Raw genomic sequence first — 13,670 nt, forward strand, 5'->3', positions numbered from 1 at the left:
TACGGTAAGGAATCTGCAACTACAATATGCCTCTAACTGATAAGGCGTTACCAAAAGTAAGTAACTTGTTCTTTGCTTACACAGCACCCTGCCCATAGGGCTACCTAGGATCATCCTTAGGGGTGACTTAGGTGTAATAAAAGGGAAGCATTCCTTCTCCTCTCTCAAAGGGAAGGTAGTGCAGGAGTTCACAGACATGGGCATGTAGTTTGAAATGCCAAGTCAAGGTGGCAATCTGGCACACAGGCCCTGCAGTGGCATCCCTGAGACAGGTTTGCAAGGCTACTTCTGCCGGTGGCGCAGCACTGCAAACCCACTAGTAGCATTTAATATACAGGCCCTGGGTATATGGTATGCCACTTCACAAGGTAAATTAAATATGCCACGCATGTGTAAACCAATCATACCATGTTTTAAGGGAGAGAGCACATGCATGTTAGCACTAATTAACAGGGTTACAATGCCCACAGTCCTAAAGCCAACAAAGAGAGGGTCAGAAAAATAGGAAGAGGAAGACAAAGGTTTGGGATAACCCTGCAGAAAGGGCCATTTCCAACCCTCTGTGTATCAACTGGCTAAGTTGAGGTTTGGATCCTGTGGCTTTGCTGAATTCTGGGGATGCTAGGGTGTCTGTACATGTGGTGATCTAGTTGTTGAAGCTGTTACTGCCTTCAGGTAGGTTGCTGCTGTGTTTGGGCTGGCATGTCCATCGTACAGAGGTCAAGTGTTTCTCTGGGATGTTTGTTTTGGCAGGCTGTTCTGGCAATGGTAAGTCAGTGTTGGTGTGGGGCAGAAATATTGAACTTGAGGGTGTGGTTTGTCGAGGTGACTGGTGTGGGCTTATTGACTGAAATGTTGTAAAGGGTGATGAAGATAGGGTCCAGGAGGTTTCCTGTGGAGTGTGTGGGTTTTTTCACTTGTGGGTGAAAGGGTGAGGTTCTTTAGGTCTTCCAGTAGTGCTTTCATGTTGGGATCTGCACGGTCTTCCAGGTGAAAGTTAAGTTCTCCATGATGATGATTTTGTAGAGGTCTTGATGGATACAGAGATAATTTAAAATCCTGTGTGCCCAGATATGAAAGGGCCTGCTGACTTCTTTATTCTTTTCTACACCTCTTATTCTGCAGTCTGATGATGTCCTGGCAGCGGGTGTGCCAATAGCTACCAGAGACAGAGAGCTTGTGTGCAAGATCTTAAGGTACTCCTCCCACCCTATAGCTTCAAATTGCAGGATGTCTAAGCCGCTGGTACAAGGGCTCAGTCAGTGCACCATTACAAATTAGATATCCAGTTGGACTGCAACCCATACACACCCAGCTGAATAATACTGTGGACAAAGTGCTTTTGGTAGTGATGAGTGCCACAAGATTATTTCAAGGACACAGTGGGACAGCAAACGGTCTTTCGTCAATGTATAGCACACTCAAATTAGCATCAAGAAACAGGAAAGGTACTTTAAATGTTTTATTTTAAAAATCCTAGTGTAATGCAAAATATATGAACAGTGAATTCAGAATGCAAAAAAGAATGCAGCAATCCATGTCATGGTCAGCAAAATCAGCAAGAATATTTCAAAGGTGGTTAGCGAGTTCTAAAGAGATTTCCAGTTGCTAAGCTGACTTTTAGCTGAAGCAGTAAATAGCAGGCATTTGAGTTTCTTAAATATGGATCACACAATACACTTTTCATTAAGAAAATAGCAACTCAGCTATACCCTACCACAATTTTGGCTGGAATATAAAACATTGTTAGGCTTAAGGCCACTTCTCTACACTACTCCTAATGTCACCTCCAATTGAGGTGGGCTGGCACTGCCAATCGCTGTGACCTTTGACTTGATAATTCTAGTTCAAACTCTGTCTACCCTATGGTCAGATAACAAAGTTTTTTAACCTGAGATGGCTTTAAAACAAATATGGAGCTTGTTTGGATGACGGGGCAGTTAGACAAGGGGAGAAAATAGAGTTTCATCAGGATGGGGGTGATATGGTTACATTTCCTCAGCCCTTGAATGAGAGGCTGTGGTGTCTGGGATGCAGAATGGGGTAGCGAGAGTGGAGTCTGGGAGTCCGTGGAGCTGGGCATTACCGCCATCCAAATGCAAGTACAAGGTCTTGCACAACAGTTCTAAAGTCACTGTTCAAAAGAAATAGTTCCACTTTCTTTAGAATATAGAGCTAGTGGTGCCAGACAGTCTGTATTTTTTGGCAGTGAGTTCCTTGAGGGTGAGGTTGGTTTTCACTTCACATTCAGTGAAAGTCGAGGTTAGAGGCCATCAAGGTTCATGTCACCAAAGCAGGTTAGTACTGTTCTGTTTTGCTGTTCTTGGTAGGAATTCCATCATGCTTCAATTGAGCTTCAGATAGACGCTGGACGTATAGTTCTGGATGATGTAAAGGTAATGTTTGATACGTTGGATGTCTCAAGCAGAGGAGACTTTCAGGTAGAGGTGGCTGTCGGCATAATCGTAATCTTGATGTTGTTATCAGTTAATAGAGCACTTATGATTTCATGTAGCTATTGATGATGAAAAGGGACAGTATGGAACCGCAGGTAATGGGGATCTTTTGGGACCTAGAAGTGCCCATGTGAATTTTGTGGTTTGCGGTGACTGTATGAATGATGGTGATTTTGTTGAATTGTAAGTGGTGAAACCAAAGGATATTTGAGGTGTGTTCTTATTATATTGTCTTTTTATTAGGTTGAATTTGAAGATGGTTCTCAGATTGCCACCACAAGAGAAGAAATCTATACGCTGGAAGAAGAGCTACCTAAACGAATTCAGTCACGTTATGTAAGTAGTTGTCTATCTACCTTCTTTCTTTTTTCAAATACAAGCACAAAGTAAGTCATTTTCATCATACTTTATTGCATTGCTCCTTATTTTGCATAGAACATGAACAAAAAGATTTAAAATTAAATCTTACGAAACTTACATTATTATGATTTATTTTCCGTGTCAATAAGTTGGGGTTGAAAGTCCACATTTTTATCTATCTGATACACTTCTGAGGTTGGTAGCAATCAAAATACTTGACAAAAATGTTACTTGATCTTATTTAATTTGTCTGTGTGTAGTTTTAGGCAGGAATCAGCCATTTGCTGAGATACTAGGTCAATATTCCCAATGTTTACCTCACTTAGCAATCAGTGATTGAAAGCCATGATTTGCATTTCAAAACTATCCTTCAACCATAAGGAAGTGCATAATTGGCTTCTGTCCTTATCTGGCTGTCACTTACCAAGTGGGTAGTGTAATTCAGACTATAAGTCATTTATATTTGGTAGTCAAAATGATCAAGCCACCGAGCTTTAGGTGTCAAGTGATAGCTGTACAGCCTTGACAGTGGGTCGAGGATAACTTCAAGGCAGAGCAGGATAATTAGCTCATTTGCTGAAGGGATGATGATCCTACCAAGCCCACTGACAGCTCTAGCTTTGTAGAATTGCTCTAAAAAACGAAACATGGGACTGCACACCCTGTACAAGACAACATTGCAGGTGAGTTACTGTTGTGTGCAACTCTTTTATAGTACCAAAAAGGTACACGTCTGCCTGTACACGCAATGCCTGCATGAGGAAACGTAAAGGCCTGGCTAGTCAGCGGTATACTGAGTAGGGTCACAAGGCACCCTTCCTACAAGGCTTAATGGTGTGAAGGCCGCATCCTTCAACATCGTCACATTAGAACCTGTAGAAAGGGTGGACGTCACCACCCTCACTACGTTTGTGCAAGTTAGGTGTAGCTCCTTTCATCAGAGCTGCGTCTGGCCGCCATTAGCCTTTTATAATAATAATCTCTGGGAAAATATGATTTTGCTTGGAGCTGGAGCTTTTCATATACATAAATTACAGCGACTGCTGTCAGGTTTCAGCATCTAAATATAAGGCGAAGTGTGTCCCGATCTGTCCTTCCACGAATTCCAAGCTTTAATCAGTACACCAGTGATGAGAAAATTGATTACTTCAACAGCCTTTCAGTTGGTTTACCAGTTTTGTCCTTAACGCTACGTGAAAAAGTCAAAAACTAGATTCCCTGTACCCTTCCTTTTCAGCTTGCCTTAGATCACCAGCCTGGCTTTTGTTCACAAATAGAGCTCTGGTCATGCTCCTGACTATAATCTCAAAAGGTGCCCATTGCCTCTCCTCCTTACCGGTCCCAAACCCTTTCCTCTACCACTGATTCCATTTTTTGTTGTGTCAATCAAAACAACTTTTTTCTTCCCAATGCACTGCGCACTTCCTCCATATTCTTTTCCTTTAACGTGCTGCAGCTGCTCCATCGGAAATCGCTCTAGCAGATAAAACCTTTAACAAATTGCTCAACTTCTTTAAATCACTCCCCTTCAACTTATCCTCCGAGATAGCTGGCGACACCCTTCTGTCCGGCGACAGTGCAGACTTCTCCGCTCCCAGGTACCGCACTCCTTTAATGACTTGCTTAACGTGATAATGTACGTCACGCCTTGTCCTTGCGAACTCATCATCCACCGTCCCTTTAATTACTACGCTTAATGAGTCTGACTGCAGCCGATCATGTCCTTGTGTACTATGAATTCGCTAGGTACAGTGCTTCAGGAGGAAACGTCCAAGCCTTTCAGTGAACAGAGCTACTTTTGCTGTGATATTTTACATGATATTCCCGGACTGCTTTCAAGAACCTCTCCCATAGACTGTTCCTCTGTCCCTAAATACGTATGCCGTTCCCTGTGTAGTGCCTTTTCAGCATTATATCGGTTGATAAGTATTCAGTTGTCATATGAATAGTGTCGATTGATGCAAGAGGTCTCTCCCACCAATAAAACACTGTCAATTGTTCCCGGTCTACATTTCATAAATATTTGCACCTAGATTTTTTAAATAAAATTAAATATTCTTTTGCAGTACTTGCTGTATGATTAACTGTGATATCAAATGGTGTAGGCTATGTTTAATACTTTATAAAATGTGTCAGCAAGGCAGTCCCAGTCTGCTGAATTATTAGTCAAGCTTAAAGTTTCAGATAATGTTTTTGGATGATGAAAATACGCATCTTAAATTTCCAAAATACTGGGTATATTTGGACTAACATTATATTCTTATCATTCGATTGGGTAAATAATGTGTCTACATACCTTTGAATACTTCCTTCAGTTATGTTGCTTTCTAAACTTAATTCTGGGGATTCTAGAGAACTTATTTTTGTTCTTTCATACCGCTGCTCTAAAAACTATTGTTTTATGCTAATCTTTTTGAAATACCGGTCAGATTGTTATACACCTAATATTGCATGTGCCCCTATGTATAGAAGTAGCCGTCATTCTTACTTATTAAACTGTGCAGTTTTTCACGCTTTCTATAAACTATATTCAAAGGAATATGTCCTTGGTTGTAAGCATTAAGGCTTTCCGAAGCAGTATATGAGCAACCAGCATATATCAATCATAATTTTGCGGACTTTGCCTGTAGCACAATTTAAATCAATTAACAAATTCATATCATCTGCATTGGGGCCATATTATGAGTCTAATGTAATTTGTTGTATTTCTCTCTTGTACAATAACTTTTTACCTTCATTCTTTATGTAGGACATTACAGTGTTTAAGTCTGATGCTTTATTGTAAACCACTTGTTTCTCCAGTGTGGTCCTACATGTTGCTAGTTGATACTTTCATGGTCATTCTTTAATTGCATACTTATTCCTAGAATAATTTTAAGGGGGTTTCTTTTAACCTATGGCATGCTTCTTCCTTGTCTCTAAAAATGCATAACTGTGCATGGAAATCTGGTTTAGATCCGCCCCTCTCCTGCATTGAAAACCCCTGGCCTGGGGGCAGTGAGGCGCATACTGTCTAGAACCACTGATGCATGTTATTATCTGGTCCATTGATGCATTTTGTTCCAAAGGGGCACTGACACACTACTTACTCTGAGAAAATTGGTGCTCATTACCGGTCTGTGGTTCACAGACACATGATGCAACCTCACCGGCTCCTCTGCTTACTAGACTGTCTGAGAGGAGGCCTCAAAGATTTGGAGAAGTGAGACAGGTGCAAGTGAACCTACGGAATATCTGCACTAGTATACACTGCATAGTCAACCCTTTCTCCAAAACCCCGGATAGGTAAGCTTTTGACAGTGCTTCGTTCCTGTAGAGAAGGTTGTGCAAGATCAAACCTGTGCTTGTTTAAGTAGCTGGTGACCAAGCTATATATAACAATCAGTGATTTGTATTCAAGCGTGTATCAGTGAATTGAAATATACGATCTTTATTCCGTTTTGTGTAAATTACAATTGTTTTCCATCATTTCTTGAATAAGTGGCTTATTATAGTATGACATTTGATATTTAGGCCCTCATTACAACCCTGGCGGTCTTTGACCGCCAGGGCTGTTTTGGAGGTTGCACCGCCAACAGGCTGGCGGTGCAATCTCGGGTATTATGACCACAGCGGAAGCGCTGCGGTCGTACCGCCGGGACCGACGGTTTTCCGCCACAGTGGTCCCGGCAGATTTAATCCTCCAGGGGATTGCGACTCCCCTTCCCGCCAGGTAGGAACCGCCATGGAAAGGATGGCGGAAAGGGGAGTCGCGAGGCCCCTTGGCACAGCCCCATAAAGCTTTTCACTGTCTGCACAGCAGACAGTGAAAAGCGTGACGGGTGCAACTGCACCCGTCGCACGGCTGGAACACCGCTGGCTCCATTTGGAGCCGGCTCCCATGTTGCGGCCGACATCCCTGCTGGGCCGGCAGGCGGAAACTCAGTTTCCGCCCGCCGGCCCAGCGGGGATGTCTTAATGGCCACCGCGGGAGTACAGCCACATTGGCGCCCGCATGACGCGCCAAAGTTGTAATGAGGGCCTTAGTCACTAAAGATTAGCAAATACATAAAGTGATGAGGAAGGGCCTATTTGAAGTATTGTGGGTACAGTCTCATACAGAATGGTTTTACAGTGCATATATTGTACCCATTCCCGAACTTCGTTTGAAATCTGATGCAGGTCATATATATTTAGTTTTTTATTTGTTTTATCATTTAATTTATTCTTAGGTCGGGCCTTTAATAAAGTTAAGCTATTTCACCAGACTATTGTAGTCCCAAAAAACATACATAATTTACATATACATATTATTATACATACAGATGTCTTCATCCACTGGTCTGTTCATTTGTCTTTCACTTTTTGCTTCCACCCACCACAGTCTACAACATGGAACACTGGGTCATCCCTCTTTAACCATTGGCATCTTTCACAAACCGCACAAAGCATGTGCTCATTGTTCACATTTCTCCTAAAAATAGTCCCCCTCTCCAGTTGCAAGGTTGGTTCAAACTGTTTTTTTTTTAAAATTAAGTTTCTTGTATTTTTCATATTAAATTCAAATATTGACTATTTATTTTGCCTTCTCACCCTAAACTTTTGTAATAAAGCATCTAATTGTAACAGTGTTGCTGTCTTAACTTTGAATGTCTAGTTAGGTGGTGATTTTTCTTTTTTTCTATATAAATAACAACAAGAAGCATTGGCATAGCCAGTAGATCTCGCCATTGGGACCTTATAAGTATTTAGCCATGGAGCATCTTAAACCTTTATCTGCCTCCCTCCCTCTATCCAGGATGTGGCTTTGCTGTCAGAGCCCCGACTGGAGAACCAGGTTCGTGTCTCTGCTTTGGCTCAACATCCTGTGATTTTGGTCAAATCACTTAGGCTGTTATTATGACCCTGGCGGTCATGGCCTCCACATTTTGACCGTGACGAAAGCACCACGGTCCAACCGGCCCTCCTAATACACCAGAGCAGCGCTGCCCTCGGGATTACAACCCCCATGTCTGCCAGTCTTTGCCTGGCAGTTCCACCACCATGCAAAGGCTGACTGAGATGGGGGGCCCGAGGCCCCATGGAGGCCCCTGCTCTACCCATGCACCTGGCATGGGCAGTACAGGGGCCCCCATGGGCAACCCAGTTGTGCTTTTCACTACCTGCTTTGCACCCTACGAACTGCAACATTGCCACCGGCTCGATTATGAGCCAGCGTTAATATTGTGGTGAGTTTCCCGCTAGGCCAGCGGGCGGAAATGCTGTTTCCACCTGTTGGCCCAGCGGAAAACTCTTTATAGGGCCAGCAGGTGGAAGACCGGACTGGCAGACTTCCGTCCTAAAGAGTTTGGCGGGGGGGGTCTGCCGCTCACCAAACTCTTAATGAAGCACTTAATGTCTGCAGGCCTATAAACAATGCGTGTGACCTTATGTAGTGTTAGTGATGGTCATTTAAAGCACTCAGCCTTCAGGTGGAGTTCGCACTATATTTAAAAAAAAATAAAACACTGAGGTAAAACAAAGCTTTAGCATAAGGAACGACAAACAGAAATCCATTTACTAGCTGATTTGTGCAAAGTTAAATTGAAAACCTCATCCGCACATAAATTGGCTGATCTCAGGCAAATATTTTCTTTCACCAAAAACGTTTTCTTTACTATCGCGTTTGAAAGCACAAAAATATAATTTAATAAAGCCTTTTCATTGCAGTGCTACAGTGTGCTCTTTTAATGGCAAAACTTCCACATGTTAAAGTAATGCAGCTTTTTTAAAATTATTTTTTAAAAGACTTTATTTTACAGAATGTTTGTTGTATGATTTACATAGCCAGTATTTTTAGGACTCAGGTCGTGGCCTCTACTATCCAAACCAGATCCTTCGCTCCGCTCTCCCTTTTTATTTGAGGGCTCGTCCACCTCTAGTGGTTGTGAGAGCCGAGTAACGGGTAAGTAAACATTACCTAGCTCTTGATCGCTCGGTGTAAACAAACTGTTAAAATGCTGTAATTTGTGTGTCAAAAAATACCTTAGCGAAGCAACCTCTTTAAGTCACACAATATAAAAGTTTAAAATTCAAATGTTTACCCCTCACAAATAATGTACACGAGTCCAGTAGGTCCGAAAGGAGATCCAGTATTTTCTTCAAATCCTACTCAGTTAGTTTTATTGTCTATACATGTTCTGCTTGCTCTGGCTTAATCGTAAAAACGTGCTACATGTGGGACGAGCCCCGCATTCTTTAATGAAATGGAACTCATGTGGTTCTTTGGTTCTGGAGGCAGTGCAGACGGCTGTGCTTGGTTTGGTGCTGCTTCAGACATCATTTCGGCAGAGTGCTTACAGCGCTGGGCTTTTGCGTGACTACTAAGGCTGCAACTCCTTGTGCTTTTGCTTCAAGTAAAATAGCTCTGGATTACCGGATGACATATTTAGCGTAAGACGGCAACACTCACCTTTATTAAATAAATACACTGTTAACATAAATAAACATAAAACATGAGAGAAGTTAAGCACCGAGCCGACACTCTAGTCACTGAAACCAACGGGACACACCCTACACACTAAGGCTGCAATGCCCAGATGGAAGGACGGGCCAGTACAGATGAAGTGGATGAAGGGTGAACATATAGTGTGGTGGCCAATGTTGGAAATGGCCCTTTTTGCAGGATTATCCCCAAACCTTTTGCCTTCTTCCTCCTTTTTCTTCAGGTCTGTTTTCGCTGGTTTATTGTCTCTGCGTACCTTAGCACTGCTAATCAGTGCTAAAGTGGCAGTGCTCCCTAGGTAAATTGTACTGTTGTTTGGTTTATCCATGATTGGCATATTTGATTTACTGGTAAGTCCCTAGTAAAAAGTGCTCTGGAGGTGCCCAGGGCCTGTAAATCAAATGCTACTAGTTGGCCTGTAGCACTGGTTGTGCCACCCGCATTAGTAGCCATGTAAACATGGCTCAGACCTGCCACTGCAGTGTCTGTGTGTACAGTTTTAAACTGCCAATTCGACTTGGCAAGTGCACCCACTTGCCAGGCCTAAACCTTCCCTTTTACTATATGTATTTTTAAGGTAGGACATATACTAGTGTGTTCTATATGTCCTAACAGTGAAATACTGCCAAATTCGGGTTTCACTGTGCAAGGTCTATCTCATAGGTTAACATAGGTGCTGCCTTTAAATATCCTTAAAGTGCAGTTTCCCTTTGAGAGCAGATGCAAATTTGGAGTTTAGGATCTCAGAACTCATAATTTAAAAATACATCTTTTAGTGAAGTTGTTTTTTAAATTGTCTGTTTATAAATGCCACTTTTAGAAAGTAGGCATTTTCTTGCTTAAACCATTCTGTGACTCTGGCTGTTTGTGTAATGTCTGTCTCAGTCAGTTTGACAGTTGGGCTGTTTTGCACCTCTCTAGACAGTGACACAAAAGGGGGCGGTGGTGTAGCCTGCATATCCTGATGAGCCATCTGAGCTAGATGGGAGGTGTTGAGACAGGGCCACTCACTTGAAAAGCAGGATGTCTTCAGGGGCGATGGTATGCCCCCGACCTCCTGAAACACCTCTCTGCACTTCGTGGTGGACACAGAAACCCCAGCAGGTGTCCCAGAAGGAAAGAGGGAGTGGCAGAGAAAGAGACAAAACACTGCCACGTCTTGCCGGTCCAGCCAGGCACCCTGTATCTTTGGGGGGACAGGTTGTTGTTGACAGAGTAATAGTAGAGTTAGTGTACTCAACTTCCTCAAAACTGAATCTCTTTCTGATATGGGCACGGGAGCGGTAGAATTTGGCACAATTACTAACACTGCATTACCAAAAACCCAAACTGAGTACCATAACAATAAGTACTGTGACACTACGGCTGGCTTCACAGAGATTCACTGTTGCACACTACAATTAGAACTGTGGTTGCACTTATCATGCACAAGAAAAACAAACAAGGTCATTAATTATTTCACATATAACTTTCCTGCATGCATAGGTTAAACTAAAAGGAACAAAAACAATCCAAGAAATACAAATGTCCACTCTGGATTCAAACAGTTAGGGTGGCACAGTTTGGTTTGGTTTCACTGTGTGTGTGAAAAACCCTTCAAAAAGTAAATTCCTCAAACCTGAAACACATGCATGAATGACACAATTTAAATCCAAGAGTTATGCTATTAGAGAAAGAAAAGTCATGTAAATGCTCTTTTAAAATTGCACTGTCACTTTTTGTAGTACTTGAGCTCAAGCAGATTTCCTGAAGCACATTTAGGCAAGTAACTACAATAATAATATAAAATGTTCAGGAAATGCATTTGTCTCTTCAAGGTAAGCACTGTGCCAAAAATACGAGGTCTGAAATACACCAGCTGTTCTAGGAAAGGGCGGCTCTCAAAGAACAAACTCCTTGTAGATTACTCGTCACTTAGCTGCAGTTTTTTCCGGAGTGCTGGAGGAATGCCTGGTGTCAGGTGGTACAGGAACAAAGGAAATAATTGCCTCAAAAGTCCTGAATATGAGGATGACAGCAGGGGCTGAACTGCCAAGCAGGGAGACATGCTTCACTCTGCTATTTATAGCCAATCAGGAAAGCAGTTGAGTTTCCGCATGTGGATGAGTCACCACACCCAATTAGAAGCACATGTCTACACCTGCTCACATTAGCAAACAAGCATTGGTAAAACAAGCATTGATAAAACCAATTGTGTAACACAGCATATTGTTTACTTAGAAACATGAAGTTTTAACCAAGAACAGAGATATGATTTAACCCTAATCCCTGGGGATGCTGACAGATAATGCAGGAGGCACCTTGGGGATTCCTGACAGTCCTCCCCACCAAGAACCCTCTCAAAGGGCGGGGATTGGACGGGTGCAGGAGATGGATTATTTTAGTAAGATGTGGCGCATGAACTGTGGGCACGGGCTCCTAGGAATTGTCCTCAGGCCCATAGCCTTTCCAAGCTAATAAATAGTGTAGAACACCACGGACGCGCCTGGAGTCAGGAATTTTGGCCTCTTCAAATTCCCATTGCCCGTGTACATTTACCGGGGGAGGTGGTGGGCATCACGGGTATAAGGGGGTTAGGGACAGAGTAACGACACATGAAACACACAGTGTACCTTGAAATCATCTGGCAATGTCAGTTCTACTACCACAGGATTGATGATTTTGGCAATAGGAAAGGGGCCTAGAAATCGGGGGTTCAATTTTCTGGATCCTGCAAGATGGAGATTTTTTTATGAGAGCCACACCTGATCTCCTATATGATAAGAGGGAGCAGGTCTCCTTCTTTTGTCTGCTTGTGTTTTTTTTTTACATGATCTTGGTAGAGTTTTAAATGGTGTTGTACTTGTTTTTGAATCTCCTGTAACTCTTTATGGTGTTTCTGTACTGATGGGACTCTTATGGATGTTTGGGACCCAGTTATAGGTAGCATTCTTGGGTGCAAACCAAACAAACAGTAAAATGGGGATACTCCTGTAGCCATGTGGACACTGGTTGTTATATACAAATTCAACAAGAGGTAAAGCCTTATCCCACTCAGTAGACCATGTATCAATGTAACATCTCAGGATTTGCTCCAGCAATTGGTTAGCACGTTCCACCTGCCCATCTGTTTGGGGATGATATGCAGAGGACAAGAGGACAACCATACCAACAGAGGAACAGAAGCTGCGCCAAAATCGTGATATAAACTGGGGGTCACGATCGGAAACAATTGTGGTGGGCAACCCATGAAGCCGTGCAATGTGTTGGACAAACAAATCAGAGAGCTTGGAAGCCGTAGGGAGGCATTGTAATGGAACAAAATGAGCCATTTTAGTTAGGTAATCTACAACCACCCGTATGACAGTGTGTCCATTGGAAGCTGGGAGATCAGAAATAAAATCCATACCTATGGTATGCCATGGGGCTACCGGCATTGGCATGGGAAGTAACAATCCTGTGGCTGGAGTATGTGGGGTTTTAGTCCGAACACAGGTGGAATAATTCTGGACGTAGCTTCTGACATCCTGCACAAGTGTGGGCCACCAAAACCATCTTTGACCAAGATCTAACATCTTTTTCTTAACCGGGTGACCTGCGAGGACAGGATCATGTCCCCAATGGAACACTGTATCCCGCAACTCTTTGGTAGGGACGTACAACTGATCAGCATGGTATAGTAAACCCTCTTTTTCATACACATCAGTTGAACAGGGAACTTTGTGTTGGGCTACCCGTATTTTCTCAAGGAGCTCTTGGGAAGTGCACACATCCACAATTTTTTGTGGGAGTATAATGCTTCTGACCTGTTCTAGCGCAACATCAGAGAAGAAACTCATCCTAGACAACGTGTCTGCCTTTTGTTGTGTAGTTCCGGGCCTATAGATGATTACGAAGTCAAACTCATTAAAGAATAGAAACCAGCGTAATTGACGAGTTGTCAGGGCCTTGGTCACTTGAAAAAACTGTAAATTACGGTGATCTGTGTAAATAGTTACGGTGTGTCTAGCTCCAAGTAGTTGGTGACGCCATTCCTGGAAGACAAGCTTGATGGCCAGAAGTTCTCGCTCTGCCACCGTGTAATTTTGCTCTGCGGGTACCAATTTCTTTGAGAAGTAAGCTACTGGATGGAAATGCCCAGACTCAGGATCTCGTTGGGACAAGACACCACGCACTGCCATTTGGGAAGCATCAGCTTCCACGAAAAATGACTGGGTCAGGATTAGGGAGAATGGGTGCTTCAGTGAATGGGTTTTTAAGATGTTGGAAGGCTTTCTCAGCTTCTGCATCCCCGAGGAACTTAACCCCCTTTTGTAGGAGACGTGTTATTGGAGATACCACAGTAGAGAAGTGGGGTGTAAATCTCCGATAAAAATTTGCGAAGCCCAAAAACTGTTGCACTTCCTTGATTA

General features: G+C 42.9%; 1 protein-coding gene across 1 annotated transcript in view; it reads left to right on the forward strand.

Annotated features, from left to right (window-relative positions):
• Positions 1–13,670, forward strand: part of KDM4C (lysine demethylase 4C) — a 1,395,856-nt gene that overhangs the window by 1,360,448 nt on the left and 21,738 nt on the right. Inside the window, exon 21 of the mRNA XM_069230128.1 lies at positions 2,700–2,792. Within this exon, the coding sequence (XP_069086229.1) occupies positions 2,700–2,792 (93 nt within the window). The remainder of the gene's footprint in view (positions 1–2,699; positions 2,793–13,670) is intronic.

The sequence above is a fragment of the Pleurodeles waltl genome, chromosome 1_1, assembly GCF_031143425.1.
Source record: "Pleurodeles waltl isolate 20211129_DDA chromosome 1_1, aPleWal1.hap1.20221129, whole genome shotgun sequence".
Taxonomy (NCBI): domain Eukaryota; kingdom Metazoa; phylum Chordata; class Amphibia; order Caudata; family Salamandridae; genus Pleurodeles; species Pleurodeles waltl.